General features: G+C 33.7%; 1 protein-coding gene and 1 pseudogene across 1 annotated transcript; both read right to left on the bottom strand.

Annotated features, from left to right (window-relative positions):
• Window positions 1-2934: 2934 nt before the first annotated feature.
• Window positions 2935-3916, bottom strand: LOC146888596 (uncharacterized; annotated as a pseudogene).
• An 8398-nt stretch (window positions 3917-12314) lies between these two features.
• Window positions 12315-14746, bottom strand: LOC114194488 (DNA-directed RNA polymerase subunit beta (Protein of unknown function, DUF642)). Its single transcript, XM_028084747.2, has 3 exons — window positions 14487-14746; window positions 13571-14065; window positions 12315-13024 (listed from the first exon to the last, which is right to left on the bottom strand). Exons 1-3 carry the CDS (start codon window positions 14572-14574, stop codon window positions 12504-12506), a joined length of 1104 nt encoding a protein of 367 aa, XP_027940548.1. The 5' UTR covers window positions 14575-14746; the 3' UTR covers window positions 12315-12503.
• Window positions 14747-15197: the final 451 nt, after the last annotated feature.

Raw genomic sequence — 15197 nt, 5'->3', positions numbered from 1 at the left:
TGTGGTGTGGGGGTGGCACCGGTGGCACCGTTGTGGTGCTGTGTGCATGGGTGATGACACCGGTTACGTAACCGGTGCCTTGTTTCTTAAAGGGCGACACCGGTTACGACACCGGTGTCGAGGGGCATATATAAATTTTTTTTTTCATGTTTTGTGTTTTGTGCAGGTGGACTTGGTGGTGTTTGAAGTTGCCGGAGGCCGCGCCTGGCGGAGGAGCTGTCAGTGTGGAATTTTGACAAAAGGGTATTATGGTAAAGTAATAAATATATCAATTTTAACATATAATTTTATCTATCACATCAATCAAATCTTTCACTAACTTTCATAAAAATTATCTCCAAATCCACTCACTTTACCCTCCAAATCCACTCAAAAAAACACAAATATCCATCCTCTTAAATCTACACAAATCCATCTTCACACTCTCCCCCATATCCATCCATAAAAAGGAACACACCCTAAGGCATTTTATATTTATATAATCTCTAAGGGTGTGTTCCTTTGTGATGATGGATATGGAAGAGAGTGTGAAGATGGATTTGTGTAGATTTGGGTGGATGAATATTTGTGTTTTTTTGAGTGGATTTGAAGATAATTTTTATGAAAGTTAGTGAAAGATTTGATTGATGTGATAGATAAAATTAATTGTTAAAATAGATATATTTATGAAGTTACCATAATACCCTTGTGTAAAAAGAGATGAATTTTTGAAATGATGGTGTTGAATTAATTTTGAAATGACTTATCTTTTGTCATAATAAATAAATAAATTTTTTTAAAACTTAGAAAAAAAGAATTTTCATTAATGTGAAAAAATAGTACAACAAAATTGAAATTATTTGTAAGATTTTTTTTTTAATAAATTAAGTTGATATTGACAATACCAGATATTGTAAAGCATAGAAGTTACGAAATCAATTTTCGAATTCGGTTAAAAAGTAGAAATTGTAATAATGGAAATTCGATTTAGTCCATGGCAAATGACATCGAAATAAAGTTACATGGAAAAAGTGTCACATGTAATGAAGTTCATACATAACAAGAAAATACATCACACAATAAACATTATGTTCAAACCCCTTCATTCATATAACGAAGTAACCTATTCATCCGGAAACGTATAAGCATACCCATAATACGTCTTGTATGTAATGGGTGGGAACAAAGGTATTCATAGCACCGTGTGAATAGGTTGACATCTTCAATGTTCATAGCTGATAACATCTGAAATATGTCTTGTTCGCTATATTGAAATTCAGGCTGACAACGAGTAAGACGATTATATTTTGTTATGAGGTGGTTTCTTGCTTGAAGTGCAACTCTTTGACGATCTATTGCAACATTCATTCTTCTATTAAGCTGACTTGATTCCTCTAGGAGGTCCATTATTCTCTGTTCCATCTACTTAAGCACACAATAATGAGTTGGAGTTAGCAGTGAAGAATAACAATTATTGTATAAAATATTAAATAGTAAATAAATGAATTAATTTATTTCCATGAAAGAATAGGAGAATACAAGTCACTCATCTGAGTCTTCATCCCCGTTAAGAAGGTCATAAATCTGGTTGACAGTGGAATTGACTTCGTTGAAACGTCTGTCAACATCAATGGTCAATGTTTGTAACCTGGCTTCTATGGATTGTACTCCTCCCCATATTTGAGTTAATAGTTGTTTTGTTGTTGGGGTTGGAGGTTCCACCATATTTTCTTCACGGTCGTTATCTCTGTCATTACTGTCTTCATCCATGGGACTTTCTTCTCTTCGTTGTGGTGCATCATCAGAACGGCCACGAAGTTGTTGTCATTCACCGTTTATGTGAACTATATTCATCTTCCTCAAATTCTGCACTGAAAAGCGGTGTCTTAAAGATACAGTCGTCATTGTATCAACCGAAAGATCCATTCCAGCATATTGCATTATTGCAGTTATCAAAATTCCATATGGAAGACCTGTCTTAGTACTCTTGCACTTAAGCATATTTTGCATGATGACATGTGGCCAATTAATTAAGATGTCATTCTTTAAAGCCCATATCATGAAAATGTCGTCTTGTAAAACATGTGAGATATTGGTCATCCTTGGTGTCAAAAAGTACATTATAACATATTGTAATAGTCTATCATTTATCTGTAGGGCACCAACCGTCTTCACTGCTTTAAAACGGGCACCTGGTCTTACCATGGAGGCTAAAGCCATGTCCCGGTTATAGTTCAGGTCAGGTGGCACCTCTGGTAATGATAACTTTCGACCTTGATATTTCAGACCACATATTTGAAACCAGTCAGATGGTTTCAGTTTAATTTTCTTCTTGTTAACCTCACTCATCAAATAACCATTATCGGAGATCTGTAGATTTGCGTAGAACACCTTAATTAGTTCCAGAAAGTACGAATACGATAATGTGACGTAATTTGAAAGGCCTTGGAATAAAAGATGTTGATGGAAGTAAAGCCCAGAATCCATAAATGACTCCAAGTTCATAATCTTTGGCTCTATTATTCTTCTATGGTAAAAGTGATTCCCATAATTTTCCATTTGTTTGACAGTGCTGAAGTATCGTTTTTGATCTAGTACGTCTTCCACGGTTAGCCTTCTTTGTAGGGGTGGTTCCTCTTCTATCGCTGTTGATTTATCCTTACGAATTTTAGGTCTATACTTTGATGATGATGAAGCCATGAAAAATCACACTTGTACGAAAAAAATGAAAATCATTAGGCACAGAAATGGCATTCCCAAATTACTAATGGTAAAGATAAATATGTGTCTCAGCCTAAGCATTATGGAAGTGAGAGGTTCAGTTCATACAACACTTTATAATGGAGGGAACATAACATCTTAACATTACAATAACATGATAATTAAAACCACGCAAATCAACAAACTCACAAGTGATATAAAACATACACACGTAAAGCGCATTGTCTACAAACCCTATCCAGTACGACCAACCATCATACTATATAACTTATTCAATCTTAGATGTTGTGGCATTCCCATAAGTCGCTTCGTATGAGTCAGATTTGAGCAGAGGTAATCATAGCACTGTTCCATAAGGCTTTCCTCTTGGATGTTCATCCCTGCAAGCATTTCCCAAATATCACTTTCTGTATATTGGAAAGTCGAACTCCGTTTCATCATCCCAACTTGCTCGTTTAGAATGTCGTTACGTTTCTCAATGGCAATGACTTGTCTCTCGGCAATGTTTGACATCTTCTCAAAGTGTGAGTTTCCGGCACCCATAACCTCCATGAATCCATCCAGCTTGGTTGTGAGTTTGTCGAATTGAGAATCAACAATGTCAATCATGGGTGCTTTTCTTTTAGATCCCTGAGATGATGTGGTTCCACCAGATGGTACAAAAGGAACACTTTGGGTAGGGCCTGGGCTATACTCATCCATAGATGGTGGTGAGGATGGGTAAGCATTCTCGCGTGGTTCATGGCCTGGAGGCTCAGGCGTGTACTCCAATTCATCATTCAAATCAACTTATAAACGCCTTTGTTGGCGAATCCGTCTAGCTTGTGAAGCAGTTCTGACCCCCTCACCAGTTGCACGATCGGATGACCATAATTCCTCCATGAGGTCGTAATGCCTTATATGGGTACTTTGCCACTTCGCTGCGTGCGGCTTTGACTGAAAATGTAAACATATTTATACATTAAACGGTAAGATTGATATTCGTGTGTTGGGAGTAAAAATTTACATTTATAGCGTTTGACATTACCTGCAACAACTCTGCCCACACTTCATCTTCAGCCTCAATGACCTTTGATATGTTGTTCCACGCAAATCCACTAAGTGAACAAAATAAGTCATGCACCTCACGCCACTTTTCCTTCAAGACTTTTTGTCTATTCTTAACGTTGTTTTTGTTAAGGTTCACAAACCCTGCTTCATGTAGATTGCTTAGCATGTTATTGTATGCTTGGGTTGTCCAACTACCATCCACCCTGTTGCTAAGTCACGCTTCATCTAACATGGCATTCAGGAGTCGGTTGTCCATGTCGTCTGTCCATTTAGTGAATTCACGTCGGCTCACAGAGACAGCAAGTCCTTTACCCCTGTTCATTTAGTACCTATTGGAAGCAAAGGAAACTAAAACATAACATTTAATCCATAAAATTAAGTTCACACATTACCTAACTATTACTATATAACAGACATTAGTCATTCATATTTGCATTGCAGTAACATACATGAGTACATCAACTTAATTGTTGTCATAATCATTCCACATTTGATGAGCTATTTCATCCCTTAAATTACATCCAAGTCGATAATCATCCTCACTTTGATGTGTGCTGCCACCATCTTGATGTTCTTCAGCCAACTCTCTATCTACCTCATCAAGCAAGCTTGCATCATGATCGACAGATCGCAGAAAGTTGTGTAGGATGCAACATGCCAACACAATATGTGTCATTGTTTCAAGAGAGTAATGTGGTTCGGTTCCACTGGCTATAATTAGGAAACGTTTTTTTAACAACCCGAAGGTTCTTTCTATAACATTTCTGAGTGATGAGTGACGATGATTGAACAACTCTCGGGGATTTTGTGGTCCTCTCCGACTGTACTCTTTAAGATGATATCTGACACCTCTGTAGGGGGTCAAAATTGATCTTTTAACCATAAATCCAGCATCCCCGAGGTAATATTTTCCTACATTATTTTGCACACATCGGTTATGACTTGTATATGTTGCATGTCAAAAGAAACATATTATTCACTAACCTTCAGGTATGACTAAAGAATCATTTCTAGAGAGAGCATCTTTCAATATCCTTGAATCGAATGTTGTTCCCTCCCACCCAGCCAATACATACGTGAACTTCATATCAAAGTCACATGCCGCGAAGACATTTTGTGTTGGCCAGTCTTTTCTTCCTCGAAACCTTGGAGCATCAGCTCTTGGGACTCGGACTCGAACATGAGTTCCGTCAATGGCGCCTAAACAATCCTAATATTTGACAAATTTAATATATTAACACATTGTTTAAATATGGAGTCATTACTGGAATTGAATGCGTCTTTGAAGAGATTTACCTTAAAGTATGGATAAAATCGACTACTACCTTCAACATGAGGAGGAACCTCAGCGCCACTTGGTTGAATTAAGAATTCAGACTCCAAAGATAGTATTGCATCCAACACATTGTGAAAATGCCTGCTCACAGTCGAACCAGAACGATGGAAAAAGAATCCCACACTTCGATTCTTCACATTATGTCCGATAATGTGGAGAAATTTGGCCACTTGTTCCTCCACAGTTGACCTAACCGCATCGTTCACTAACCCGGTTAATCTTAGACGATTACATAAGTTAATAAATGCCTCGGGTCCCATGCGGATAATGTCACGACAGCGATTGGTATGCACCAAGTATGACATTAGCTGCTCTCTTCGACGATCTTTGTTTAACAGGCACTCATGAATACTACTTGTTTCTATTGCCATATTTAGTATATACAATGCATGTGCAACAATGCATAGCATTGTTACTGCAGCTAAGGCGGAACGCAGTTGTAATTGATGACGTAAATGTGTAACTACATTAAAGTCCACACCCATTACATCATCGACTATATCTTCATCGTCCAAGTAACTCATATCTAATTCTTCCTCCATCTAAATGACCCAATTATAAAAATAAATTTAAATTACTACCATCGTAACTAAAAAAAATTAAATAAACTAATTTTCGTTAAACATCAATACTACTACCTTATCAATGTTACTAACTAAAACATCAATACTATGTAATATTTTACATTTGAGTAAAAAAATTACCTCACCAAACTTCAAGTGGTAACAAAATGAAAATGAAGAGGACCACACCGCAATTCAGAGCAATTAACTGAATGACAAGCCAATACCAAGCCTTGGAAACATTATAGGAATCAAACATTATATATAAATCAACCATCACCACTAAAAAATTACTTATATTTTCACATCCCTATAATATGTTATTTTTTTGACTAAAAAATTATTTATATTTTAACATCCCTATAATATGTCATTTTTTCGGCCAATATCACCTCACCTCCGGCCAACAACAGTGTGTCAACTCCGGCCAGGCCAACACTGTATCACCACCACTGGACTGGCGAACTCCAACTTCCCGCAGCGCCTCCTCACCTCCGGCCAACACTGAACAGCTGTGTCACACTGCAACTCGCAACTCTCGGCGCCTCCACCTTCAAACAAACTCAACGGACGTCCGGTCGCCCACCTTCACCTCCACAGTGACAGCTCCTCCACTAGCTGCCACCTCCGACGACTTCAAACACCTCCACCACGTCCACCTGCACAAAACACAAAACCATGAAAAAAAATAATAATATGCCTCGACATCGGTGTCGTAACCGGTGTTGCCCTTTTAGAAACAAGGCACCGGTTACGTAACCGGTGCCATCACTCCATGAACACAGCACCACACCAGTGCCACCGGTGCCAACCCACAGCAGAACACCTCACCACCACCGCACCGCCACTGAACACCTCACTCACCACCCTCACTTGTGCCATCCGCTCACCACCCCAGGCTGCACAAACACTGCCAACACCGGTGCCCACACCGGTGCATTCAGAAACTCCAAGATGCGAGGGCACCGGTGCCTCCCTCACCACCCTCACAACCATTATCACCACTCACTCCACCACCCCGCTGACCGCCCTCCCGCAAGACAACACACCACCACACCCCAAATAACTCACCTGTCGGAGCTTCACAAAACCTCTGCTTCACAAAACCAAACAGCCCTTGGAGCCTTGGAGCAGTTCGCTGTGTGCACCAGTTTAAATCGTGCTGGAAGAAGAATAAATTCGGGAATCTTTCAGGAGGTGCAGGAATCTTTCAGGAATCATTTCAGCAAAACGAATATTGTCATGTGCGCGCATGTCAAAAGCGAGGGCAAAATGGAGAAATAACCCTCTTTATTCTGTAATCTTCTCATAAAAGGGTGGATGGAAAAACCCGCACATCCCTTAAATCTGCGCTCTCTAATCAGTTTCAATTCATACAATGGAACACAATAAATTCAACAATCCGCGCTCCCTAATTCATTTTAATAGTACCATCCTCACAAACGAACAGGCCCTAAGTAATTTACGTAGTTCTCACTTACGCTATATTAGAAATTGTGTTGCAATTCAAAATCTTAGTTCCTTACTTTTGTTGATCGTTAAGCTAAGTTTTTTCACTTTTTCTTCTTAGTCTTATTTTTAGTTACTTCTTGATGAATATCAATAGGTTGATTTGTAAAATTTCTATATTTCTATAGTGTACAATTTAAGATATTATTATTTTGTTTGTAATCTACAATGTTTAATATTAAATTTTATATTTTGTAAAAATCTAAATATACTTTTGAATTTATAAATATATTTCAGAATACATTTGAAATCTAAAATATAAAAAAACAATGACCCCCAGATATTACTCAAATATCCCAACTTAAATGAGTGACACCTGTTCACTTTACAGATTTTTTAGCAACTTCCCCTTCTGTTCTAGATGGCCCATGATCTGCCTATTTTCATACCAGTTTTTGACCAATCTAACCCTGTTATGAAGCATCCATTTCGTTTAATTGTGTAGCCATAAAAGTAATATCAACTTTCCCGCCTATTTGAGTGTTGGATGGCGGGAATATTGTGCATGATTTGATTGATGTTGCATGCATTAGTGATCTAAGATCATTTACTTTGGGATGATCTGCATTTTAAATAAAGTAGTATTGGGTGGTTTCGTTGTCTGCATTCCTTCTTCTTCGTTCCCCCAGTTTCCTAAGGTATGCCATTTTTTTTCTTTGTTTGTGTGTCTGAGTTTTTGGTTGGATTCTCTCAATTGTTTTGAATCATTTTAGCTCAGTTACTTTGGAATGATTTTGTCGTCTGCATTTTAAATATGGGTTGAGTTTGATGGTCCCATTCTTTTGCATTTCTTCTTCTTTGTCCCTCCAGTTTCTCATGGTATGTCATTTCTTTGATTTTTGTGTTTGAGTTTTTTGTATTTGTGTTTTTTGAGTTTCGGTCGTGATGTTTGGGGCTTGGTTTTTTGTATGTTTTACCAAGTATGTATTTTGTTTCTTGATAGTTGACAAATGATGTTTTTTCAGTGAGATTGATGAACAAATTGTATAACACAAAAAAAGACCATTTATTTTTCTCTTCGATGAATCAATTATTATGGAACATCCATGAAGATTTTCCATCAAGTAATCTATAATTTAAAAAACTATTTACAAATTACATAATCTAAAACATTCCTTATTTAAAACTCGATAAAATATTATAAAACCATTTTTGTAAAAGAGTTTTTTAATCCCAAATGTAACCGTTCTCTAGGAATAAATAATTAAATATATATATATATATATATATATATATATATATATATATATATATATATATATTCAAGTGACTCAAGTATCAAAAGTGAAAAAAAGTAATTCTAGAATATTTTATTCACAATTTTGTATCCGTATATGGACAACTTAAAACTTTAAGCATTTCATTTAAATAAATAATTATGGTTTTGGCCAATAAGTTCGTGTATATATATATATATATATATATATATATATATATATATATATATATATATATATATATATATATATATATATATATATAATATAATATAATATAATATTGAACGTAAAATGAAATTAAACTATTCTTTTATTTAAGTTATAAGCTTATTAAGTTTATAATTAAAAAAAATAATGAACTATTTTTATAAATTCTTTCATACACTCACAATAATTATATCATAAAGGATAATTAAGCTTTAGGTCCTCCAAATTGGGTTGTGTTACAACAACCTCTAAAATATTTTTTTAGTTTAATCCCTTTAAAACCTAAACATAATTTTTTGGCTTCAATTTTTAACTCTACTAATGTTTTCAGTAATGTCGTTAATTTTTCTAAACTATGTATTTCATTAAGTCACATATTTATTTCTCACGCTTAGATTGTTTTAAGTTAGTGAATAAACCTTAATATTTGTCCTTTTTTGTAATAAGATATTACCTTCTGTATTTAAGTGGGTTTGCACTAATCAAAACTTCATCCATATTGGTCACAACAAAACACTCAAAGAAAATATAATTTTTGTTTGAGTTTTAGCATGTATTTTAAATTTTATTTTAAAAGTATGTAAGTTTATTGGATTTTAGAGTAATATAATTATGGATGGCAAAGTGGTTTGAGGAACCAGTCCATCGTTCTGTCAAAATAGGATGGATCGAGTTAGCATTTTCAATCTGTCAGTTTGTTTTGTCTTGATCTACTTAACATGTCAAATTGACAAGTCAAAGATTTGTCAGCTCGTCCATGATCCGTTTTTCATTTATTTATTTTTTTAAAAATTAAAAATAATTGAAAAGATTATTTTTTTTATATTAAATTTTTGTAAAGATATAAATATACAATATTATTATAATTTAAATCACTAACTCTTAAAAACTAAACTTTAATTATTAGTTATAATAGAATAATTTAACATTTAAATACAATAATTATTTTAATTTATTTAATTTAAAATATTAATTAATTAAAAATTTTAAAAATATTTATTAGATTAAATATGTTTTAAATAGTTATTTATAAGATTATATACAAATAAATTTTATAAAAAATATAAAAATAAATGGCATGACCAGTTTGTCGGCTTGTCTAATGGCTGAAGAGATCGTATTTTCTTACCTATTTTACAACCAGGTTGACCTAACCCATTTTTATAGACCAAGGCGGAATGAGCAAAATCGAATTGGACTTGCCCGTATTTTCACCCCATAAATATAATTGATTAATACAAATAAAAATAGAAATAGTGGAATATTGCATTTGCAAATTGGGACAAACTCCGAACCATCTACAAGTAAATATAATTCAAAATGTAACACTTGGAGATTCCTTCCATGCATATACTTTATGAGATTAGGGATGGCAACGGGGCGGGGCGGGGACGGGTTTCGCTATCCCATACCCATCCCCGCATAAAAAATTCATCCCCATCCCCATACCCAAACCTAACGGGTATCAAACTTTTTTCCCATCCCCATCCCCACCGGGTAACGGGTATAATCTCGTACCCATACCCGTACCCGTGTTCTAACTACTTCAATATTAATTTTTATAAAAGAAAAAAAATTACGGTAAAGAAAACATAATATTATGAAATATTCAATATTAGGAGGATTTTCTTCGATGCCAAATACCTTAAAATAAATTATAATTGTTTACATTTTATATTAGAATACCAAATAAAATTTCATGTGAACCAAAACATTTGTTAAATTTGCAAACTACAACATTGATGAACTTAGTTGATAAAATTAAAAAATATTTCAAAAAAATATAAAAGGAAAACAAATATTTAAATTAAAATATATTTTAAATGTTTGTTTACTTCAATTTTTTAAATTCTAATGAATATCTTTTTTATACACTAATAAAAGTTATAATATATCACTTGATCAAAATGACACAAAGAATAAATAATAAACATAATAATAAAAGGAAAACAAATATTCAAATTAAAATATATTTTAAATGTTTGTTTACTTCAATTTTTTAAATTATAATGAATCTCTTTTTTATACACTAATAAAAGTTATAATACATCACTTGATCAAAATGACACAAAGAACAAATAATAAACATAATAATAAAATTTTGACATAGATTTTGTATCTTTTGAACTTCAATATATGTTGGATAGTGACAAAAAAATATTCATAGCAATTACATTAAATTTTTATATTGTAGTAAATAAAAGTTATTTATACAATTAAAGTGGAAAAAATTACAGTATGATTAATAGTGAGTTATAAAATAACAAATAATTAGATAGAATATATCGAAATATTATTCTACATGATGAAAATAAACAATAAATAAAAATATTAAAAGACTAACAAATGTGTGTTTTAGAAATAATTTGAGAGACTATCGAAAGAAATCGCACAAAGGAAATCAAATGTATAATTAAGGTATGATAAAATGAAAAATACCTTACAGAACTAATTATTAAATTATGTTTGAAGTGGTTAAAATTAAATAGAAATATCATTAGTGACCAAAAAATTTGTCATTAAATTACATATAAATTAGTAATTAAATTGGTCACTAAATCAAGTACAGATTCGATCATTGAATCGGTCACTAATTTAGTCATTGATTCAGACAATAAATCAACTACTACCACCAATGACGAAAAATAGTGACTGATATGGGTTACTGACTAAATCAGTCACCATTTCATGTTTTTCTTGTAGTGAATTATCATATACTATTCCTAAATATCATTATATATATATATATATATATATATATATATATATATATATATATATAAAATTTTAACCACTTCAAACAGAATTTAAAGTGAAAAAATTACATTATGATTAATAATGAGTTATAAAATAAAAAATAATTAGATAGAATATATCGAAATATTATTCTACATGATGAAAATAAAAAAAATAAATAAAAATATTAAAAAACTAACAAATGTGTGTTTTAGAAATAATTTGAGAGACTATCGAAAAAAATCACACAAAGAAAATCAAATGTATAACTAAGGTATGATAAGACGAAAAATATCTTAGAGAATTAAGAAAACTTTTCAAATATTAACATATAATTAATGGTTGAAAAATAACGAAAATTATTTTAATGAAACAAAAGAGTTATTCAAATTAAACAAAAGTTAATAATAATAATAAGTAAAGAATTTTTTTTATATTATCTTAAATTGAGAGTATAAACATTCTCATGTGAAAGAAAAATTTATAATAAATAAAAATATTAAAAAATAATATAAATATTCAAATGTGAGGCATAATTTTTTTTTAATTAACATACATCATTTTAACATAATTACATAAAGGTTATGATAAGATAAAAAATATATTGGAGATGAGAATGAGTTTCATGACAAATGAAATAATTAAAAGAAATAAAAAATAGAAAAAAAAATATATATATAGGGGTTACTTGATTAATTGTGAATATTTTAATAATTTAAACGAGAATGGAGACATGGCGGGAACGGGTATTATGGCGGGTATATGTACATCCCCATACCCATCCCCATACCCAACTGAAAAAGTCGGGGATTCCCCATACCCATACCCATACCCAGTCAATGCGGGGATTCCCCGTCAAAACGGGGACGGGTTCGGACAATACCCACGGGGACGGGTTTATTTGCCATCTCTATATGAGATCTTTCAAATTGAACTGGTATAATATCATCTTAGTAATGATTTCAACCATATTTTATGATGAAAAATTCAAAATACATTAAAACTGGTCTCTCGCATTGATGTGCTTCCCTGTAAAAGGAGAATAGAAATTTACAAGACCAAACAACAGTTGAGAATATCTTTCATCTTCTTGCAATTATAGAAAATACAGACTCAAGGGATAGCAAAAATCTCAGTTACTACATATTTTAGTATAAAGGTAGAGTAGAAGGAACTCATGTTTTAGGCAACAGGGAACACTATAACTTGATCAACAACAGGGCCACAAAGAGAACCATAATCATCAATTCTGGTATGATAGAAGGAGCTGTAGAAAGTGAGTCTGGTTCTGGGTGCAATAGCTTTGAACTTGAAACTCACAGTCCTGAATGTGCCCTTCCCTTCAGACTTGAAGGGAACTTTGAAGGTATCTTTAGCAGCAAATGCTTCAACCATCATGGATCCATGGCACCCATTTTTGGCATCTCCAACTGAAAATGTGATGTTGTAGACTTTGTTGGTAACTGTTCTGATGACTTGTGCAATGGCACTTTCTCTGCCTGCCACAAGCTCCACTGCTCCTAGCCCAAATGGGACATTGAAATGCTTTGAATCGATGAACTTCACAGCCTTTAGGGACTCAATGATCCAACCAGGTAGTGGGGAGAACCTATCTTGTTGTTGAGGAGGGAGCAGAACACCGTTGGTAGAGTTGAAAATGGGGAATGGACCCTCCTCAAAGCCAGGATTTTTTACCAAGTTAACTGCAAGACACCATATAATGGTTTTATCAGAAAATATGAGGCTTAGTAAAATCAGATAGTTCATATTCCACATCTAAATAACAGTAATTAAGTTTCTCTCTCCTTGTTACCACAAAAGGTAATGGGAAAAAGCTTAGATGTGGGAAAAACAAAATATGTATCTAATGTGCTATCAGGCTCCACCCATGTGCTTGGCTAAGGTAAAGATCCAACTTTTTATATTCTATAATAATATAATAACTGTGACTAATTATTCATTTTTGACAAAATATGTCCAAGTAGGGACACATTGAAAATGTGATGGCATCATGAGAGACCAAAGAGCATGGAGGTACTAATCACCCGGAAACTCAGCAAAACGGTTTCCTACAACTTTCTGATGTGTTAAAAACTGCAGAAAGATCAAGGTTGCATATAGATTTGAAATTGTAACATCAATTCAAAGACAACAAAGATTCCCATATAATATACCCAAGTAGTACTTGATAAAATTCAAATGATAGGTTCTAAGAGTAGAGTAGCATAGCATGGTCTATATTTCATTACCTCTAGTAGGCATTGGAGGGTAGAACTCCCTGATAGCAATGGCATCCAGAAGTGGCCCACAAGCTGGATCTTCTTGAACTCCAGGGTTGTGGAAAGTCACTTTGACAACATTAGAAGTGGCCTTAAACCCCCAAGCAATAACATCACCATTGAGACTATAAAGGGTCTGCAAAGGAACATCACCAGTCTGTGGAGGCACAGAGATTCTCAAAACTTCATCTTGTGCACAAGTCCTTGAGGCCCCAAGAATTAGAGCATACAGTTGACCCTGCTTGACCTTGATAGTTTGGGAGATTGAGGCCTCATTGCCAAGTCTCACAGCATGAATTCCATGAGTAACTGGGAAGAACATGCCACCAGGTTGGGGTCCCCCAGAGACATACTCAACCAGACCATTGATCTCCCATTTGGGCAAAGAAAATTTCCCAACGAGCTTTGTTTTCTTGAGGTATTTGGGGTTCGGCTGCTCCTCAAAGTTGCCATTTTGAAGGTAAGCTACGGAGTCAAAAATTACAAAGATTAAAAAAACAAAACTTCAGAATCAGGGTTACTAAGTCTACATTGCTAGATCCATATGTTTAAAATGAGACAGTGATGAGACGGTATATTCACTTATCACTTGAATCAAAACATTTCATAAACTTGATGTGTTTTTGCTACAGACAAGAGCTAAATCTCAACATAATGGACAGATCTAAAGGCTAGCCTGAAAAAATGTTCAAGCAAGTAACCCATAGAGGCATTCCATCAAACAATTCAGAGTAAAAGTGGACAATGCAGAACAAGGGTTTGAAGTAAACATAGACAAAGTGAACATAAACTCAAGTTAAGCAAGAAACAGATCAAGTGTTTTTTGTGTTTTCTTTTCACATTACTATGTATGAAAATGAAAGGGTCTCAGATATTAGCAACATACCTTCTGGTACTCTTGGCTCAATGGCAGCAACAACTGAAGCAGCACACAGCAGAGTCAAAAGCAATGCTGAAGAAAGAATTTGTGCCATTTTCAGTGCAAAACTGAGGCTAGAAGAAGAGAAGGAAACAGGGTTTGCGCGTTGCTCAGAAAGAGCAGAACTTGGTGTGGAAGTGAAGTGGATGAAGCTTCGCTTGTTTTTATAATGGAAAGAGAAAATGGATGGTACTTAGCAAAAATCACGTAGAAAAGTGCATTAGGGGGGAACACACACATGATTTGTCTTTGAAGTTTTGATTTTTTTTTTTTCTCCACCCGGTTTTTTCTCCACGATTCATGCTGTGGACACCTTTGAATTGATGTTACAATTTCTTCTTAGTTAGATAGAAGCATAAAATACTGTGTTATTTAATATAAAAAAACTAATCTTATTTATACAATAATTTAACAAAAACTAGATACAGGTTTTATACTGTTTTTTTCCATCAAAGTCGGTGAAAGAGCTGATTTAATTTTATGTTAATTAGTGGGATGGTATCCATTTTAGTTCATATGTATTAGTTTGATATTCGTTTTTAAAAATCTGTCAATTTAGTTCCAACTTTTGAAAAAATATCTTAATCATGTTATTTTCAAACAAAAATTATTAATTCATAATTTTTACCATTAAATTTTAATATAAATATAAATATTTAATTTTGTTAGTTATTTTAA

Source organism: Vigna unguiculata, chromosome 1 (assembly GCF_037176805.1).
Source record: "Vigna unguiculata cultivar grain cowpea cultivar isolate G323 ecotype 2 chromosome 1, ASM3717680v1, whole genome shotgun sequence".
NCBI classification, from domain to species: Eukaryota; Viridiplantae; Streptophyta; class Magnoliopsida; order Fabales; family Fabaceae; genus Vigna; species Vigna unguiculata.
This window is presented reverse-complemented; position numbering and strand designations above follow the sequence as displayed.